General features: G+C 46.6%; 1 protein-coding gene across 1 annotated transcript in view; it reads right to left on the bottom strand.

Moving 5' to 3' along the window:
* Nucleotides 1-12,397: 12,397 nt before the first annotated feature.
* Nucleotides 12,398-14,222, bottom strand: part of igf2r (insulin-like growth factor 2 receptor) — a 267,979-nt gene continuing 266,154 nt past the window's right edge. Inside the window, exon 48 of the mRNA XM_072503630.1 lies at nucleotides 12,398-13,752. Coding sequence (XP_072359731.1) covers nucleotides 13,327-13,752 — 426 coding nt within the window. The 3' untranslated portion in view covers nucleotides 12,398-13,326. The remainder of the gene's footprint in view (nucleotides 13,753-14,222) is intronic.

The raw sequence follows: 14,222 nt of genomic DNA, 5'->3' as shown, positions 1-14,222 counted from the left end.
GAGGCTTTATTAAGCGTGTCTGTTCCCCAGCAGCTCGATAGTAAACTGGCCTGCGGGGGAAGACACCGGCTTCTTATACTCCGCCTTCAGGGCGGAGCTTGAGGTCAACGGCCAACCAGGACCCGGGATTTGTCAGCCAATGACATTAGGGCTTCCAGTCCCACATGACCCCCAATACATACTACCACAAGTTTATATCTAGACATCCGTATATGTGTATGGGCGGATTGATGATATAAGTGCTTTCAGGATTGTGATTGTTGTGACAGGGTCATAACTTGACACTTTACTTAGAAATAAGTGAAAGTTGAGTACATTACAATGGGAAGTAAAAACTCGAAACAAGGAGACGGCGTTGATAAGAGAATCCCTAAGAATATCCCATCAGAAAGCCCAGTGGGTCAGATGTTAGTGAATTGGGATTCTGAGAGTTGTACAAGAAATAAGGACAGGAAAACAATGATAAAATTTTGTTGCTTCATATGGGTCAAAGAAGCAATCCGTAAACACTCAGTCTTTTGGCCGAAATACGGTTCGGACGAAGATTGGGTGTACCAAATTTTGAATATATATGTCAATGATAAAAAAACCTGTTCCGATTATGAAGTAAGCTACGCGAGTTGTTGGCTTCCCGGCAGGAACGCCACCCGAATATATCCATTAATCCCACAGGGCGAAGACGTTCGCACAGCCCCTCTTAAACAATGGGACGTCTTAGATAATTTGCCACCCCCTTATAAGAATAAGTCAAACGACAAGGACTCGCCAAATGACCAACAAATGAATAAAGGCAAATCAGAGAAAGTCCCTAAAGAAGAAGGAGGGAGTAAAATGATATTAAGATCCACAAAAGGACAGATAAAGGAACCAGAAATAACGAAACTGAACCCCCTTCGGGAAGTCCCGATTGGAGATGGAGACATAGGATTTGTAAATTCTCCCTTAAATTCAGGAGAAGTCAGAGCATTCAAAAAAAGAACAGAAAACGAAAATGATGGTTGCAACTGTAAATGAGGTAGTGAGCAAACACAGACAGACAGAGAGATACAGAAAGAGAGACAGAGACAGAGAGTGAGAGAGATACAAAGACAGAGAGAGAGAGATACAGAGAGAGAGAGAGACAGAGAGAGAGAGAGAGAGAGATACAGAGAGAGAGAGACAGAGAGAGAGAAATAGGCACAGAGAGAGAGAGATACAGAGACAGAGAGAGAGAACGGAGAGACAGAGACTGAGAGAGATACAGAGAGAGAGATAGAGAGAGACAGACAGAGATACAGAGACAGAGAGAGACAGAGAGATACAGAGAACAGAGAGAGAGAGAGAGAGAGACAGACAGAGAGATACAGAGAGAGAGAGAGCCAGGCAGAGAGAGATACAGAGACTGAGAGAGATACAGAGAGAGAGACAGAGAGAGACAGAGAGAGATACAGATAACAGAGAGAGAGAAATACAGGGAGACCGAGAGAGACAGAGAAAGAGACAGAGAGAGATACAGACAGAGAGAGACAGACAGAGAGAGATACAAAGACAGAGAGAGACAGAGACAGAGAGAGAAAGAGACAGAGAGATACAGAGACAGAGAGAGAAAGAGACAGAGAGAGAAAGAGACAGAGAGAGACAGAGAGAGAGATACAGAGAGAGAGAGAGAGACAGAGAAGGCTGCAACATGCCTGGAGTCACTGTTTCAATACAGAGAGAGAGAGACAGAGAAGGCTGCAACATGCCTGGAGTCACTGTTTCAATACAGAGAGAGAGAGAGAGAGACACACACACACACAGAGAAGGCTGCAACATGCCTGGAGTCACTGTTTCAATACAGAGAGAGAGAGACAGACAGACAGAGAAAGCTGCAACATGCCTGGAGTCACTGTTTCAATACAGAGAGAGAGAGACAGAGAAGGCTGCAACATGCCTGGAGTCACTGTTTCAATAGAGAGAGAGAGAGAGACAGAGAAGGCTGCAACATGCCTGGAGTCACTGTTTCAATACAGAGAGAGAGAGAGAGAGACAGAGAAGCCTGCAATATGCCTGGAGTCACTGTTTCAATACAGAGAGAGAGAGAGAGAGACAGTTTGTTACAGAGAAGGCTGAAAATACTGAACTATCACCCGTGGGAAGGCTGAAATAAGAACCACCGCCACCGCAGGCGGAGTCTCTAAAATCATTCTGGAGCAAATAGTTCCCCGATACGGGTTGGTAGAAAATATAGACTCGGACAGGGGAAGTCACTTTACCTCGAAGGTCTTATCAACCGCAGCGTCAGTTCCCTGTCCGGCAAAGTTCCCAATATAGCATACAACCCTGCCAACCGCAGGGGCCCGACAACCAGGCATTTCAAAATAATTATTATAATTAATAAATTAATCAAATTTGATACTACTGATTCAGTATTAATAAATTATACAATATAATACAGTCAAACAGTTGATTGATCAGTAACATTTCAATAATAGTATGGGAATGAAAGTACAACATTCTGCAATTTGACATCTTCTGGATTATACACAGAAGCTTGTTGAAAGGGTTGGTTTTCTTGCAGAGACAAAAAGAGGCGTATAGCTTGGAATGATGCCATTCGCATCTCCAAACTTAAAAAAAAAAAAAAATATATATATATATATATATATATATATATATTTGTCACTCAAAAGGACTGGGAGTAAAAGTTGGATTGCTGCCAAGTTCCCGTTATCAGGTGTCCTTGAACGATCTGTTCTTTTTAATCAAAGTCGTTTTAAAAAAAAATTTTTTTTTTAAATATTTTATTGAAAACTTTTGGTCAACCATCACAGTACATTGTGTATCCTTTACACAATAATATAACAGTATAAATAACAATGACCTGTTTTATAAACAAAGAATAAATAATATAACAAAAACGAAAACTAAAACTAAATGGCAACTGCCTTGTCTCAGATAAACACTCTCCAAAAATATGATTTAACAGTCCAATATACAATTATTTATAGCAACGACCTATACATATTATACATATATATTAACAACCCTGGGAGTCCTTCTGGTTCCTCCCCCCCCCCCCCCTCCCCCCCCCTGGGCTGCTGCTGCTACCTTCTTCTTTTCCATTCCCTCTATCTTTCTGTGAGGTATTCGACGAACGATTGCCACCGCCTGGTGAACCCTTGAGCCGATCCCCTTAGGACGAACTTAATCCGTTCCAGCTTTATAAACCCTGCCATGTCATTTATCCAGGTCTCCACCCCCGGGGGCTTGGCTTCCTTCCACATCAACAGTATCCTGCGCCGGGCTACTAGGGACGCAAAGGCCAAAACATCGGCCTCTCTCGCCTCCTGTACTCCCGGCTCTTGTGCAACCCCAAATATAGCCAACCCCCAGCTTGGTTCGACCTGGACCCCCACTACTTTCAAAAGCACCTTTGTCACCCCCATCCAGAACCCCTGTAGTGCCGGACATGACCAGAACATGTGGATGTGATTCGCTGGGCTTCTCGAGCATCTCGCACACCTATCCTCTACCCCAAAAAATTTACTGAGCCGTGCTCCAGTCATATGCGCCCTGTGTAACACCTTAAATTGAATCAGGCTTAGCCTGGCACACGAGGACGATGAGTTTACCCTACTTAGGGCATCCGCCCACAGCCCCTCCTCAATCTCCTCCCCCAGCTCTTCTTCCCATTTCCCTTTCAGCTCATCTACCATAATCTCCCCCTCGTCCCTCATTTCCCTATATATATCTGACACCTTACCGTCCCCCACCCATGTCTTTGAGATCACTCTGTCCTGCACCTCATGCGTCGGGAGCTGCGGGAATTCCCTCACCTGTTGCCTCGCAAAAGCCCTCAATTGCATATACCGGAATGCATTCCCTTGGGGCAACCCATATTTTTCGGTCAGCGCTCCCAGACTTGCGAACTTCCCATCCACAAACAGATCTTTCAGTTGCGTTACTCCTGCTCTTTGCCATATTCCAAATCCCCCATCCATTCTCCCCGGGGCAAACCTATGGTTATTTCTTATCGGGGACCCCACCAAGGCTCCAGTCTTTCCCCTATGCCGTCTCCACTGTCCCCAAATTTTCAAAGTCGCCACTACCACCGGGCTTGTGGTGTATTTCTTCGGTGAGAACGGCAATGGGGCCGTCACCATAGCTTGTAGGCTAGTCCCCCTACAGGACACCCTCTCCATCTCTTCCACGCCGCTCCCTCCTCTTCTCCCATCCACTTACTCACCATTGAGATATTGGCGGCCCAGTAGTACTCACTTAGGCTCTGTAATGCCAGCCCCCCCCTATCCCTACTACGCTGTAAGAATCCCTTCCTCACTCTCGGGGTCTTCCCGGCCCACACAAAACTCATGATACTCTTTTCGATCCTTTTGAAAAAACCCTTCGTGATCACCACCGGGAGGCACTGAAACACAAAGAGGAATCTCGGGAGGACTACCATTTTAACCGCCTGCACCCTCCCTGCCAGTGACAGGGATTCCATGACCCATCTCTTGAAGTCCTCCTCCATTTGTTCCACCAATCGCGTTAAATTTAACCTATGCAATGTACCCCAATTCTTGGCTATCTGGATCCCCAAGTAACGAAAGTCCCTTGTTACCTTCCTCAGCGGAAAGTCCTCTATTTCTCTGCTCTGCTCCCCTGGATGCACCACAGACAACTCACTTTTCCCCATGTTCAGTTTATATCCTGAGAATTCTCCAAACTCCCGAAGTGTCCGCATTATCTCTGGCATCCCCTCCGCCGGGTCCGCTACATATAACAACAAATCATCCGCATATAGAGATACCCGGTGTTCTTCTCCTCCTCTAAGTACTCCCCTCCACTTCTTGGAACCCCTCAATGCTATTGCCAGGGGCTCAATCGCCAGTGCAAACAATAATGGGGACAGAGGGCATCCCTGCCTTGTCCCTCTATGGAGCCGAAAGTATGCAGATCCCCGTCCATTCGCGACCACACTCGCCACTGGGGCCCTATACAACAGCTGCACCCATCCAACATACTCATCTCCAAAACCAAATCTCCTCAGCACGTCCCACAGATAATCCCACTCCACTCTATCAAATGCTTTCTCGGCATCCATCGCCACCACTATCTCCGCTTCCCCTCTGGTGGGGGCATCATCATTACCCCTAGCAGCCTCCGTATATTCGTATTCAGCTGTCCCCCTTCACAAACCCAGTTTGGTGCTCATGGACCACCCTCGGGACACAATCCTCTATCCTCATTGCCATTACCTTGGCCAGAATCTTAGCGTCTACATTTAGGAGGGAAATAGGTCTATAGGACCCGCATTGCAGCGGGTCCTTTTCCTTCTTTAGGAGAAGCGATATCGTTGCCTCTGACATAGTCGGGGGCAGCTGTCCCCTTTCCTTTGCCTCATTAAAGGTCCTCATCAATAGCGGGGCGAGCAAGTCCACATATTTCCTGTAAAATTCAACTGGGAATCCATCCGGTCCCGGAGCCTTCCCCGCCTGCATGCTCCTAATTCCTTTCACTACTTCCTCTATTTCAATCTGTGCTCCCAGTCCCACCCTTTCCTGCTCCTCCACCTTGGGAAATTCCAGCCGGTCCAGAAAGCCCATCATTCTCTCCCTCCCATCCGGGGGTTGAGCTTCGTATAATTTTTTATAAATTGCCTTGAACACTCCATTCACTCTCTCCGCTCCCCGCTCCATCTCTCCTTCCTCATCCCTCACTCCCCCTATTTCCCTCGCTGCTCTCCTTTTCCTCAATTGGTGGGCCAGCAACCTGCTCGCCTTCTCCCCATATTCGTACTGTACACCCTGTGCCTTCCTCCACTGTGCCTCTGCAGTACCCGTTGTCAGCAAGTCAAATTCTACGTGTAGCCTTTGCCTTTCCCTGTACAGTCCCTCCTCCGGTGCCTCCGCATATTGCCTGTCCACCCTCAGAAGTTCTTGCAGCAACCGCTCCCGTTCCCTACTCTCCTGCTTTCCTTTATGTGCCCTGATTGATATCAGCTCTCCTCTAACCACTGCCTTCAGCGCCTCCCAGACCACTCCCACCTGGACCTCCCCATTACCATGGAGTTCCAAGTACTTTTCAATGCACCCCCTCACCCTTAGACACACCCCCTCATCTGCCATTAGTCCCATGTCCATTCTCCAGGGTGGGCGCCCTTCTGTTTCCTCCCCTATCTCCAAGTCCACCCAATGTGGAGCGTGATCCGAAATGGCTATAGCCGTATACTCCGTTCCCCTCACCTTCGGGATCAACGCCCTTCCCAAAACAAAAAAGTCTATTCGCGAATAGACTTTATGGACATAGGAGAAAAACGAAAACTCCTTACTCCTAGGTCTGCTAAATCTCCACGGGTCTACTCCTCCCATCTGCTCCATAAAATCTTTAAGCACCTTGGCTGCTGCCGGCCTCCTTCCAGTCCTGGACCTCGACCTGTCCAGCCCTGGTTCCAACACCGTATTGAAATCTCCCCCCATTACCAACTTTCCCACCTCTAGGTCCGGGATGCGTCCTAGCATACGCCTCATAAAATTGGCATCATCCCAGTTCGGGGCATATACGTTTACCAAAACCACCGTCTCCCCCTGTAGTTTGCCACTCACCATCACGTATCTGCCCTCGCTATCCGCCACTATAGTCTTTGCCTCAAACATTACCCGCTTCCCCACTAAAATAGCCACCCCCCTGTTTTTCGCATCTAGCCCCGAATGGAACACCTGCCCCACCCAACCTTTGCGTAGTCTCACCTGGTCTATCAGTTTCAAGTGCGTTTCCTGTAACATAACCACGTCTGCCTTAAGTTTCTTAAGGTGTGCGAGTACCCGTGCCCTCTTTATCGGCCCGTTCAGCCCTCTCACGTTCCACGTGATCAGCCGGGTTGGGGGGCTTTTTACCCCCCCCCCCCTTGTCGATTAGCCATCCCCTTTTTCCAGCTCCTCACCCGGTTCCCACGCAGCTGTGTCCCCCCCCAGGCGGTACCCCCCCGCCCATCCCACCCCATGCCAGCTCCCCCCTCTCCCCAGCAGCAGCAGCCCAATAATTCCCCCCTCCCACCCCCCCCGCTAGATCCCCCACTAGCGTAGTTACACCCACCATGTTGCTCCCAGAAGTCAGCAAACTCTGGCCAACCTCGGCTTCCCCCCGTGACCTCGGCTCGCACCGTGCGACGCCCCCTCCTTCCTGCTTCCCTATTCCCGCCATGATTATCATAGCGCGGGAACCGAGCCCGCGCTTCCCCCTTGGCCCCGCCCCCAATGGCCAACGCCCCATCTCCTCCACCACCTCCTGTGGAAGAAAGAAAAGTTACCACATCGCAGGATTAATAACATAAAACTCCTCTTTCCCCCCTTATTACCCCCCTCTTCGCCCCCCACTTTGTTTCAAACGTTCTTTTTTTTTTTAATAACCCGCTCATTCCAATTTTTCTTCCACGATAAAAGTCCACGCCTCATCCGCCATCTCAAAGTAGTGGTGCCTCCCTTGATATGTGACCCACAGTCTTGCCGGTTGCAGCATTCGAATTTTATCTTCTTTTTGTGAAGCACCGCCTTGGCCCGATTAAAGCTCGCCCTCCTTCTCGCCACCTCCGCACTCCAGTCTTGGTATACGCGGATCACCGCGTTCTCCCACCTACTGCTCAGAGTTTTCTTTGCCCATCTAAGGACCATCTCTTTGTCCTTAAAACGGAGGAATCTCACCACTATGGCTCTAGGAGTTTCTCCTGCTCTCGGTCCTCGCGCCATCACTCCGTATGCACCCTCCACCTCCAGCGGACCCGCCGGGGCCTCCGCTCCCATTAGCGAGTGCAGCATCGTGCTCACATATGCCCCGACGTCCGCTCCCTCCGCACCTTCAGGAAGACCAAGAATCCTTAGGTTGTTCCTCCTCGCGTTGTTCTCCAGCGCCTCCAGCCTTTCCACACATCGTTTATGGTGTGCCTCGTGCATCTCCGTCTTCACCACCAGGCCCTGTATGTCGTCTTCATTCTCGGCAGCCTTTGCCTTCACGACCCGAAGCTCCCGCTCCTGGGTATTTTGCTCCTCCTTTAGCCCTTCGATCGCCTGTAATATCGGGGCTAACAGCTCCTTCTTCATTTCCTTTTTGAGTTCTTCCACGCAGCGTTTCAAAAACTCGTGTTGTTCAGGGCCCCATATTAAACTGCCACCTTCCAACGCCATCTTGGTTTTTGCTTGCCTTCCTTGCCGCTGCTCTAAAGGATCCACCGCAATCCGGCCACCTTCCTCTCCTTTTTTCATCCGTATCCAAGGGGCATTCCCTTCTGGTTCACTGCACAGTACTTTTAGCCGTTAAAATTGCCGTTGGGGCTCTTATTAAGAGCCCAAAAGTCCGTTCCACCGTGAGCTGCCGAAACGTGTGACTCAGCTGGTCATCGCCGCACCCGGAAGCCCGTTTTGTTTTTTTTAAGACCAGCTTCCACATCGTTTGAAGTTTTAATTTCCAGGCTAATTCTAAACATTTATTTTAAAATATCAAACACAATAACTTATTAAACATAGAAGTTTTCTGTAGATGAATTCGTCGATTCTATTAAAGAAGGCACTACTAGAAGTTTGGAGATAAATTGGGACTTCCACACTCCTTGGCACCCCTCCCCCTCATCGGGACGGGTGGAAAGGATGAATCAAACTCTTAAAAATCATTTGTAAATAAATGATAAAAATAATACTAGAAACTAGGCTCCCCTGAACAAAATGCTTACCGATAGCCCTTCTTAGAAAAGATTTGGGGTTATCCCCATACGAAATGTTGTTCGGATTGCCATACATTGGAACAATGGGAGAATGGCCCATTGCAGAATGTAAAGATATCTATGTAAAGTAGTATATACTGGCACTGTTCCTCATTATCATTCCTCAGGAGACAAGGGCTGCTAGCGCAGACACCTCCCCTAGAATTCGCAGTCCACAAATTTAAACCAGGAGATTGGGTACTGGTGAAATCGTGGAAAGAAACCAAGCTTCAACCCACTTGGGACGGACCGTTCCTGGTTTTGTTAACCACAGAAACTGCCATACGAACCGCGGAAAAAGGTTGGACTCATTACAGCAGAACGAAGGGTCCCGTTAAATCACCACCTGAACTGGAACAATGGCATGTGGAGGCCACTGAGGAACCATTAAAGACAAGATTGAAAAGACAGTAAATCCTGAATTGTTCAATAATATGACGAAACGACAGCTAAAATGGACTTTGCAATGTATAATAATATTAATGATGTGGGAGTTCGGAATCGGTCATATGATTACATTGACAATCCCAGGAAGTCGGTACCCTCAGGTAATACGGACTGATCTGTGCACCCTCAGACTGCGAGTCAGCGGGGAATGGAAAGGAGTTTAGGGTAGATTCTCTTCATTATCACCGAGGGGGGATGATTACGGAGAGGGAGGGTTGGCTGAAAAGGTTCTGCCAATTGCCTAGAGGGACACCACCGGTCGTCTACATTCACCAGATTAATGGTTATTCCCCCTCAACGTGCAATGCTGGAACTTGTCACCCCGTATACATCACCGTAAAACACACGGCCTGGATTGAGACAGGCAATAGGGTTTGTTCACTTAGAAATGAGATATTCGAGGTGATCATGAGAAATGGCAAGACTGAATGCTGCTTCAGTATTTTATTAGACCAGGTAGCAACTCCCACTAATGACACTAGGGGCGACACGGCGGAGAAAGAACAGGGAGTCAAAATAATTGAAGTAAAAGATTTAGAGCAAGCCTTTGAGATAGAGACCGGCTATGAGGAACAGAATGCGTGGATTGAGTGAGGTATTCGTCCCAGACGCAGAAGAAAGACAATGGTTATGCTTGCGCATCAGGTAGACCACAGGCCCATATGGAGCCCTTTCCACTGGGGTGGACAGACAATAGAGGGAGCATGGAATGCATGATGGCCTTGTACCAAGATGCGACAGCCTGGGGCAACAAGACCTGCACTGCCCTATCTCTGATGTTTCCTCCTGTTAATAAGAAACTATCAGCAAACCCTCCCTCCTTCTTGGTTACCGTGACGCATCACAAATCGTGTATAAGTCGTTCTGATACGGGGCTAAGTAAAGATATGGGAGACCTCAAGACTTGTATTGAGACTAAGAACGTGACCACCCAGGGCAATTATTCATCACTAAAAATACCACGTGCGGATATATGGTGGTATTGCGGAGGAAAGATTCTAAGACCCACTCTACCCCCCCAATGGAAAGGGACATGCGCATTAGTTCAGCTCGCCATTCCGTTCAGTATAGCCTATGAAAGACAAGTGGAAAGGGGAGTGTAAAAGGGGAACGATCTAAACGGGGCATACCCATCTCATTTGATGGACAGTATTTATCTGGACCCCGTTGGCATTCCCAGAGGAGTACCAGATGAGTTCAAAGCCCAAAATCAGAGTGCAGCTGGGATCGAGTCCCTCTTCTGGTGGGTTACGATCAATAAGAATGTGGATTGGATAAACTATATATACTATAATCAACAGAGGTTCATCAATTATACCAGGGACGCCGTGAAGGGCATAGCAGGCCAACTGGATGCAACCAGTAGAATGGCCTGGGAGAATAGATTGGCTCTGGATATGATTTTAGCTGAGAAAGGTGGTGTATGCGTTATGCTCAAAGGACAGTGTTGCACGTTTATCCCCAACAACACAGCACCCGACGGATCGATTACCCGTGCGCTACAAGGGTTAACCACTCTGGCTGTGGAAATGGCAGACAACTCAGGGGCAGACACATCCATGACTGGGTGGCTTGAATCATTGTTTGGGAAATGGAAAGGGTTAATTGTATCCATCCTCACCTCCATCATCGTGGTGATAGGAGCATTGGCGGCAATAGGCTGCTGCATCATCCCGTGTGTCAGAGGCTTGGTGCAGAGGCTCATCGAAACAGCCTTGACCAAGCAGATGCCCCTGGGTCAGGATACCATTTGCCTACTAGAAAGTGGGGAGACTGAAGGGGAGGATGGCCCCATAGAAAGGGAAGTTGAGAGGATGTTGGACAATGTTGGGGTAGATTAGAAGAGGCTACGAAGTGTAAAAAGCAACAACAGTAAAAAGAAAAAAAAAATGGGGATTTGTGAGAAATGAACATTGTGTTGTTTTTACATGCATATACTCTGGTTCACAATTAAGATGTCAACAATGAAGCATGATGGGAAAATTAACATGTCAAGTTCGGAGTAAGCTATAGTGAGCGAATTATTATAACGATGTACCAGGATGACCTTCGGGGAGGAACGGGATGTACAATAACAGAACTTGCTAAGCAAGGGGGAGATAGCAGGTGCAAGCAGGGGGCCTCGTTCTTATCTTTAACTGCCGGTCCAAGGATGTACCAGGAGCGGATAGAAATCACTATGCAAGGGGGAGACCAAATAAGGGATCACTAATAAGGGAACTGCCCTGTCTAGAGTGTGTGGGATGTGTTTCTCACGGATTGTTTCCCACGGATTGTATTTTCATGGATTGTATATAACAAAGTGATGCTGTGTGAATTCTTTGTGTCTACTGTTGCTTACTGGAGGCACCCGCTCTTGCAAGATCGATAATAAATACTTCTTCAGAATTTGACTATGTGTAAATCTTTTATTAAGTGAGCGGTGTTTCTCACAGAGCATACAGTGCAGAAGGCCAGTCGGCCCATCGAGTCTGCACGACCCACTTAAGCCCTCACTTCCACCCTATCCCATAACCCAATAACCCCTCCTAACCTTTTTGGACACAAAGAGCAATTTAGCATGGCCAATCCATCTAACCTGCACCTCTTTGGACTGTGGCAGGAAACCGGAGCACCCAGAGGAAACCCACGCAGACACGGGGAGAATGTGTAGACTCCGCACAGACAGTGACCCAGCAGGGAATCGAATCTGGAACCGTGGTGCCGTGAAGCCACAGTGCTAGCCATTGTGCTACCATGCTCCCCTAAATGTAAATAAAGCAATGTAGATAAATAACTTATAATTGACATAATACCATTGTCTGGGAATAAGGTTCAGCTGACGATGTGCAATTATTTGGGGTGGAGGGTGAAAGTTAAAGGTTGTTTGAGCAGAACGTACATGGATGCATTCAAAGCTCGTTGTTGCAATTCCCAAAATCTGGATCACGTCACTAACACTAACAAATGCATAACCTGCTCCCATCTGAACACAACTGGACCGCATAGAAAGGTGCAACTGTTTTTTTCCACCCCATCAAAATATTACCCAAAACTGCATGAAATTAATTCAGGCTTTGTAAAATTGAATGTGCCGACAACTATTTTATTAAGAAAATAAATTCAGAAATTCGGGTTTCAAATGCTGCAATTTGAGTTTTGTTCTGTTCTTAAAAATGTCTTAGGGTTTGAGAAGATGGGGCATTTTTGTGAATGCACTGTAGAAATTACCAGACAAAATGTTACATGAAGCACAAGAATGGGAATATTTTCAACTTTTATTGAAATGGTTGTTGTGCTTCATATTACAACAAAATTATCAAACCTTTTGTAGAAACAAAAATCACATATCTTTGATTTGAAAATAATTAAAAAAATCTTTGAACCCAAACCTGAAATAGATACAAAAAAAAGAACACCTGCCCAACACATTGTTGCACTTTGGTACCAACCAAATATGGACAATAATATTGTAGAATATACTTTAGAGGAGGGACATGCAAAAGGACTAGAGCTGACACATCTTTAACATATCCTGTCAACTTTTATACCTGCATGTAGCACAGTTTTCACAATATTATATAGTCTTTTGTCAAATGTTTCCTTTCTACATATGAATCAGAAACAATTTTTCCAAAAAATAGTTCTGTCCAAACCCTCTGCATTTCCCTACATCACTGTACCTTTTCCTGGTTGGGAGGATGAACAAAGTACCAGTATTTACTCATTCTCACCACTTAACTTCCAATAAATATTAATGCAAAAAGAGCAGTGCTTCATGGAAGCTAATCGAAGATACTGAGCTGCAAAGTAACAGATATTATTTTACTCTGTTCCCCTTCCTTTTTGTTGTCAAAAGTGTCAGGTCAAAGTTAAAGAAAGCATCACAGAGCTCTTTGCAATACATGGGTGCAATAATTATTGCCCCAAAGAAATGGCCATGTGCACAAGCTTTATTATTTAAGATATAAATACCCTTTAGGCAGTTGCTAGGAAATCAAAGATTTGTCTCTTTACACATCATTGTAAACAATCAGGAGTGTTTATGCAGTTCCCTTCTTGCGTTTAATTTGCAAAAATCAGCAGGGTTATTTAAACATTCAGCAGAGTAATGACAGGCAGGCTCCTCCCATCCAGGTCTGCTGGGCTGGGTGTCCCATCAGGCTGTCAATAGATAGGCACAATGGTTAAACCTTTAGCATGTCCTCATCACTGTCATCATGAAATGTTAGGTTTGTGGAGTCATTTGCCGGCTTATTTCGCTTCGTTTGCGGTTTTGATTTTCCTTTTCCCTCCTTCCTTTCACTATGTAAGCCAAGCAAATCTTCATCACTCTCATCATGAAAGTGCTTGTTCTCTGAATGCCACTGCTTAGGTTTGCCCGTGGTCTTGGTCGAGTTGATTTTCACTTGTGGCATTGTCAAAACCTCATCTTCACTATCCTGATCATCCAACGGGAATGAACTGAAAACATCAGCATTTACAGCTTTAGTGACATGGTTCAAGCCATTTTGCTGGCACTCTTTTGCTGGTTTCAGTCCACTCTCAGACACTGTGATTTCTTCCATCAACCATTCGGTCTCATTTTCATCACCCTCCTCTTCCCCGTTAATCTGATTGAGGGGGAAAAAAAAAGAAGTTAAATTACTGCTCATCCTTGTTTTACAAAGATACTTGAGCATTTTGGAGCACTATTCCAGCCTTGCCTTTCAATGTGTGCTAGAATTCTAATAAAGCAGCCTCAACTAATCTCATTTTAATTTAACTTCTTCTTGGTTTATTTTGATTTTCTGACCACCCCCCACCGCCTCAATAACTGCAAGTCTCATTACCATATTGATCTGCCCTACAATAGGACAACACGGTGGCACAGTGGTTAGCACTGCTGCCTCAGTGCCAGGGATCCAGGTTCAATTCCGACCATGCGTGGAGTCTGCACATTCTCCCAGTGTCTGCGTGAGTTTCCTCCAGGTGCTCCGGTTTCCTCCCACAGTCCAATGATGTGTAGATTAGGTAGGGTTACTCCGATAGTGCAGGGGAGTGGGCCTAGTGTGGTGCTCTTTCAGGGGGTTGGTGCAGACTC

Source organism: Scyliorhinus torazame, chromosome 1, assembly GCF_047496885.1.
Source record: "Scyliorhinus torazame isolate Kashiwa2021f chromosome 1, sScyTor2.1, whole genome shotgun sequence".
In the NCBI taxonomy this organism is placed as follows: domain Eukaryota; kingdom Metazoa; phylum Chordata; class Chondrichthyes; order Carcharhiniformes; family Scyliorhinidae; genus Scyliorhinus; species Scyliorhinus torazame.
The sequence above is the reverse complement of the archived record's forward strand: the minus strand, read 5'-3'. Positions and strand labels throughout refer to the sequence as shown.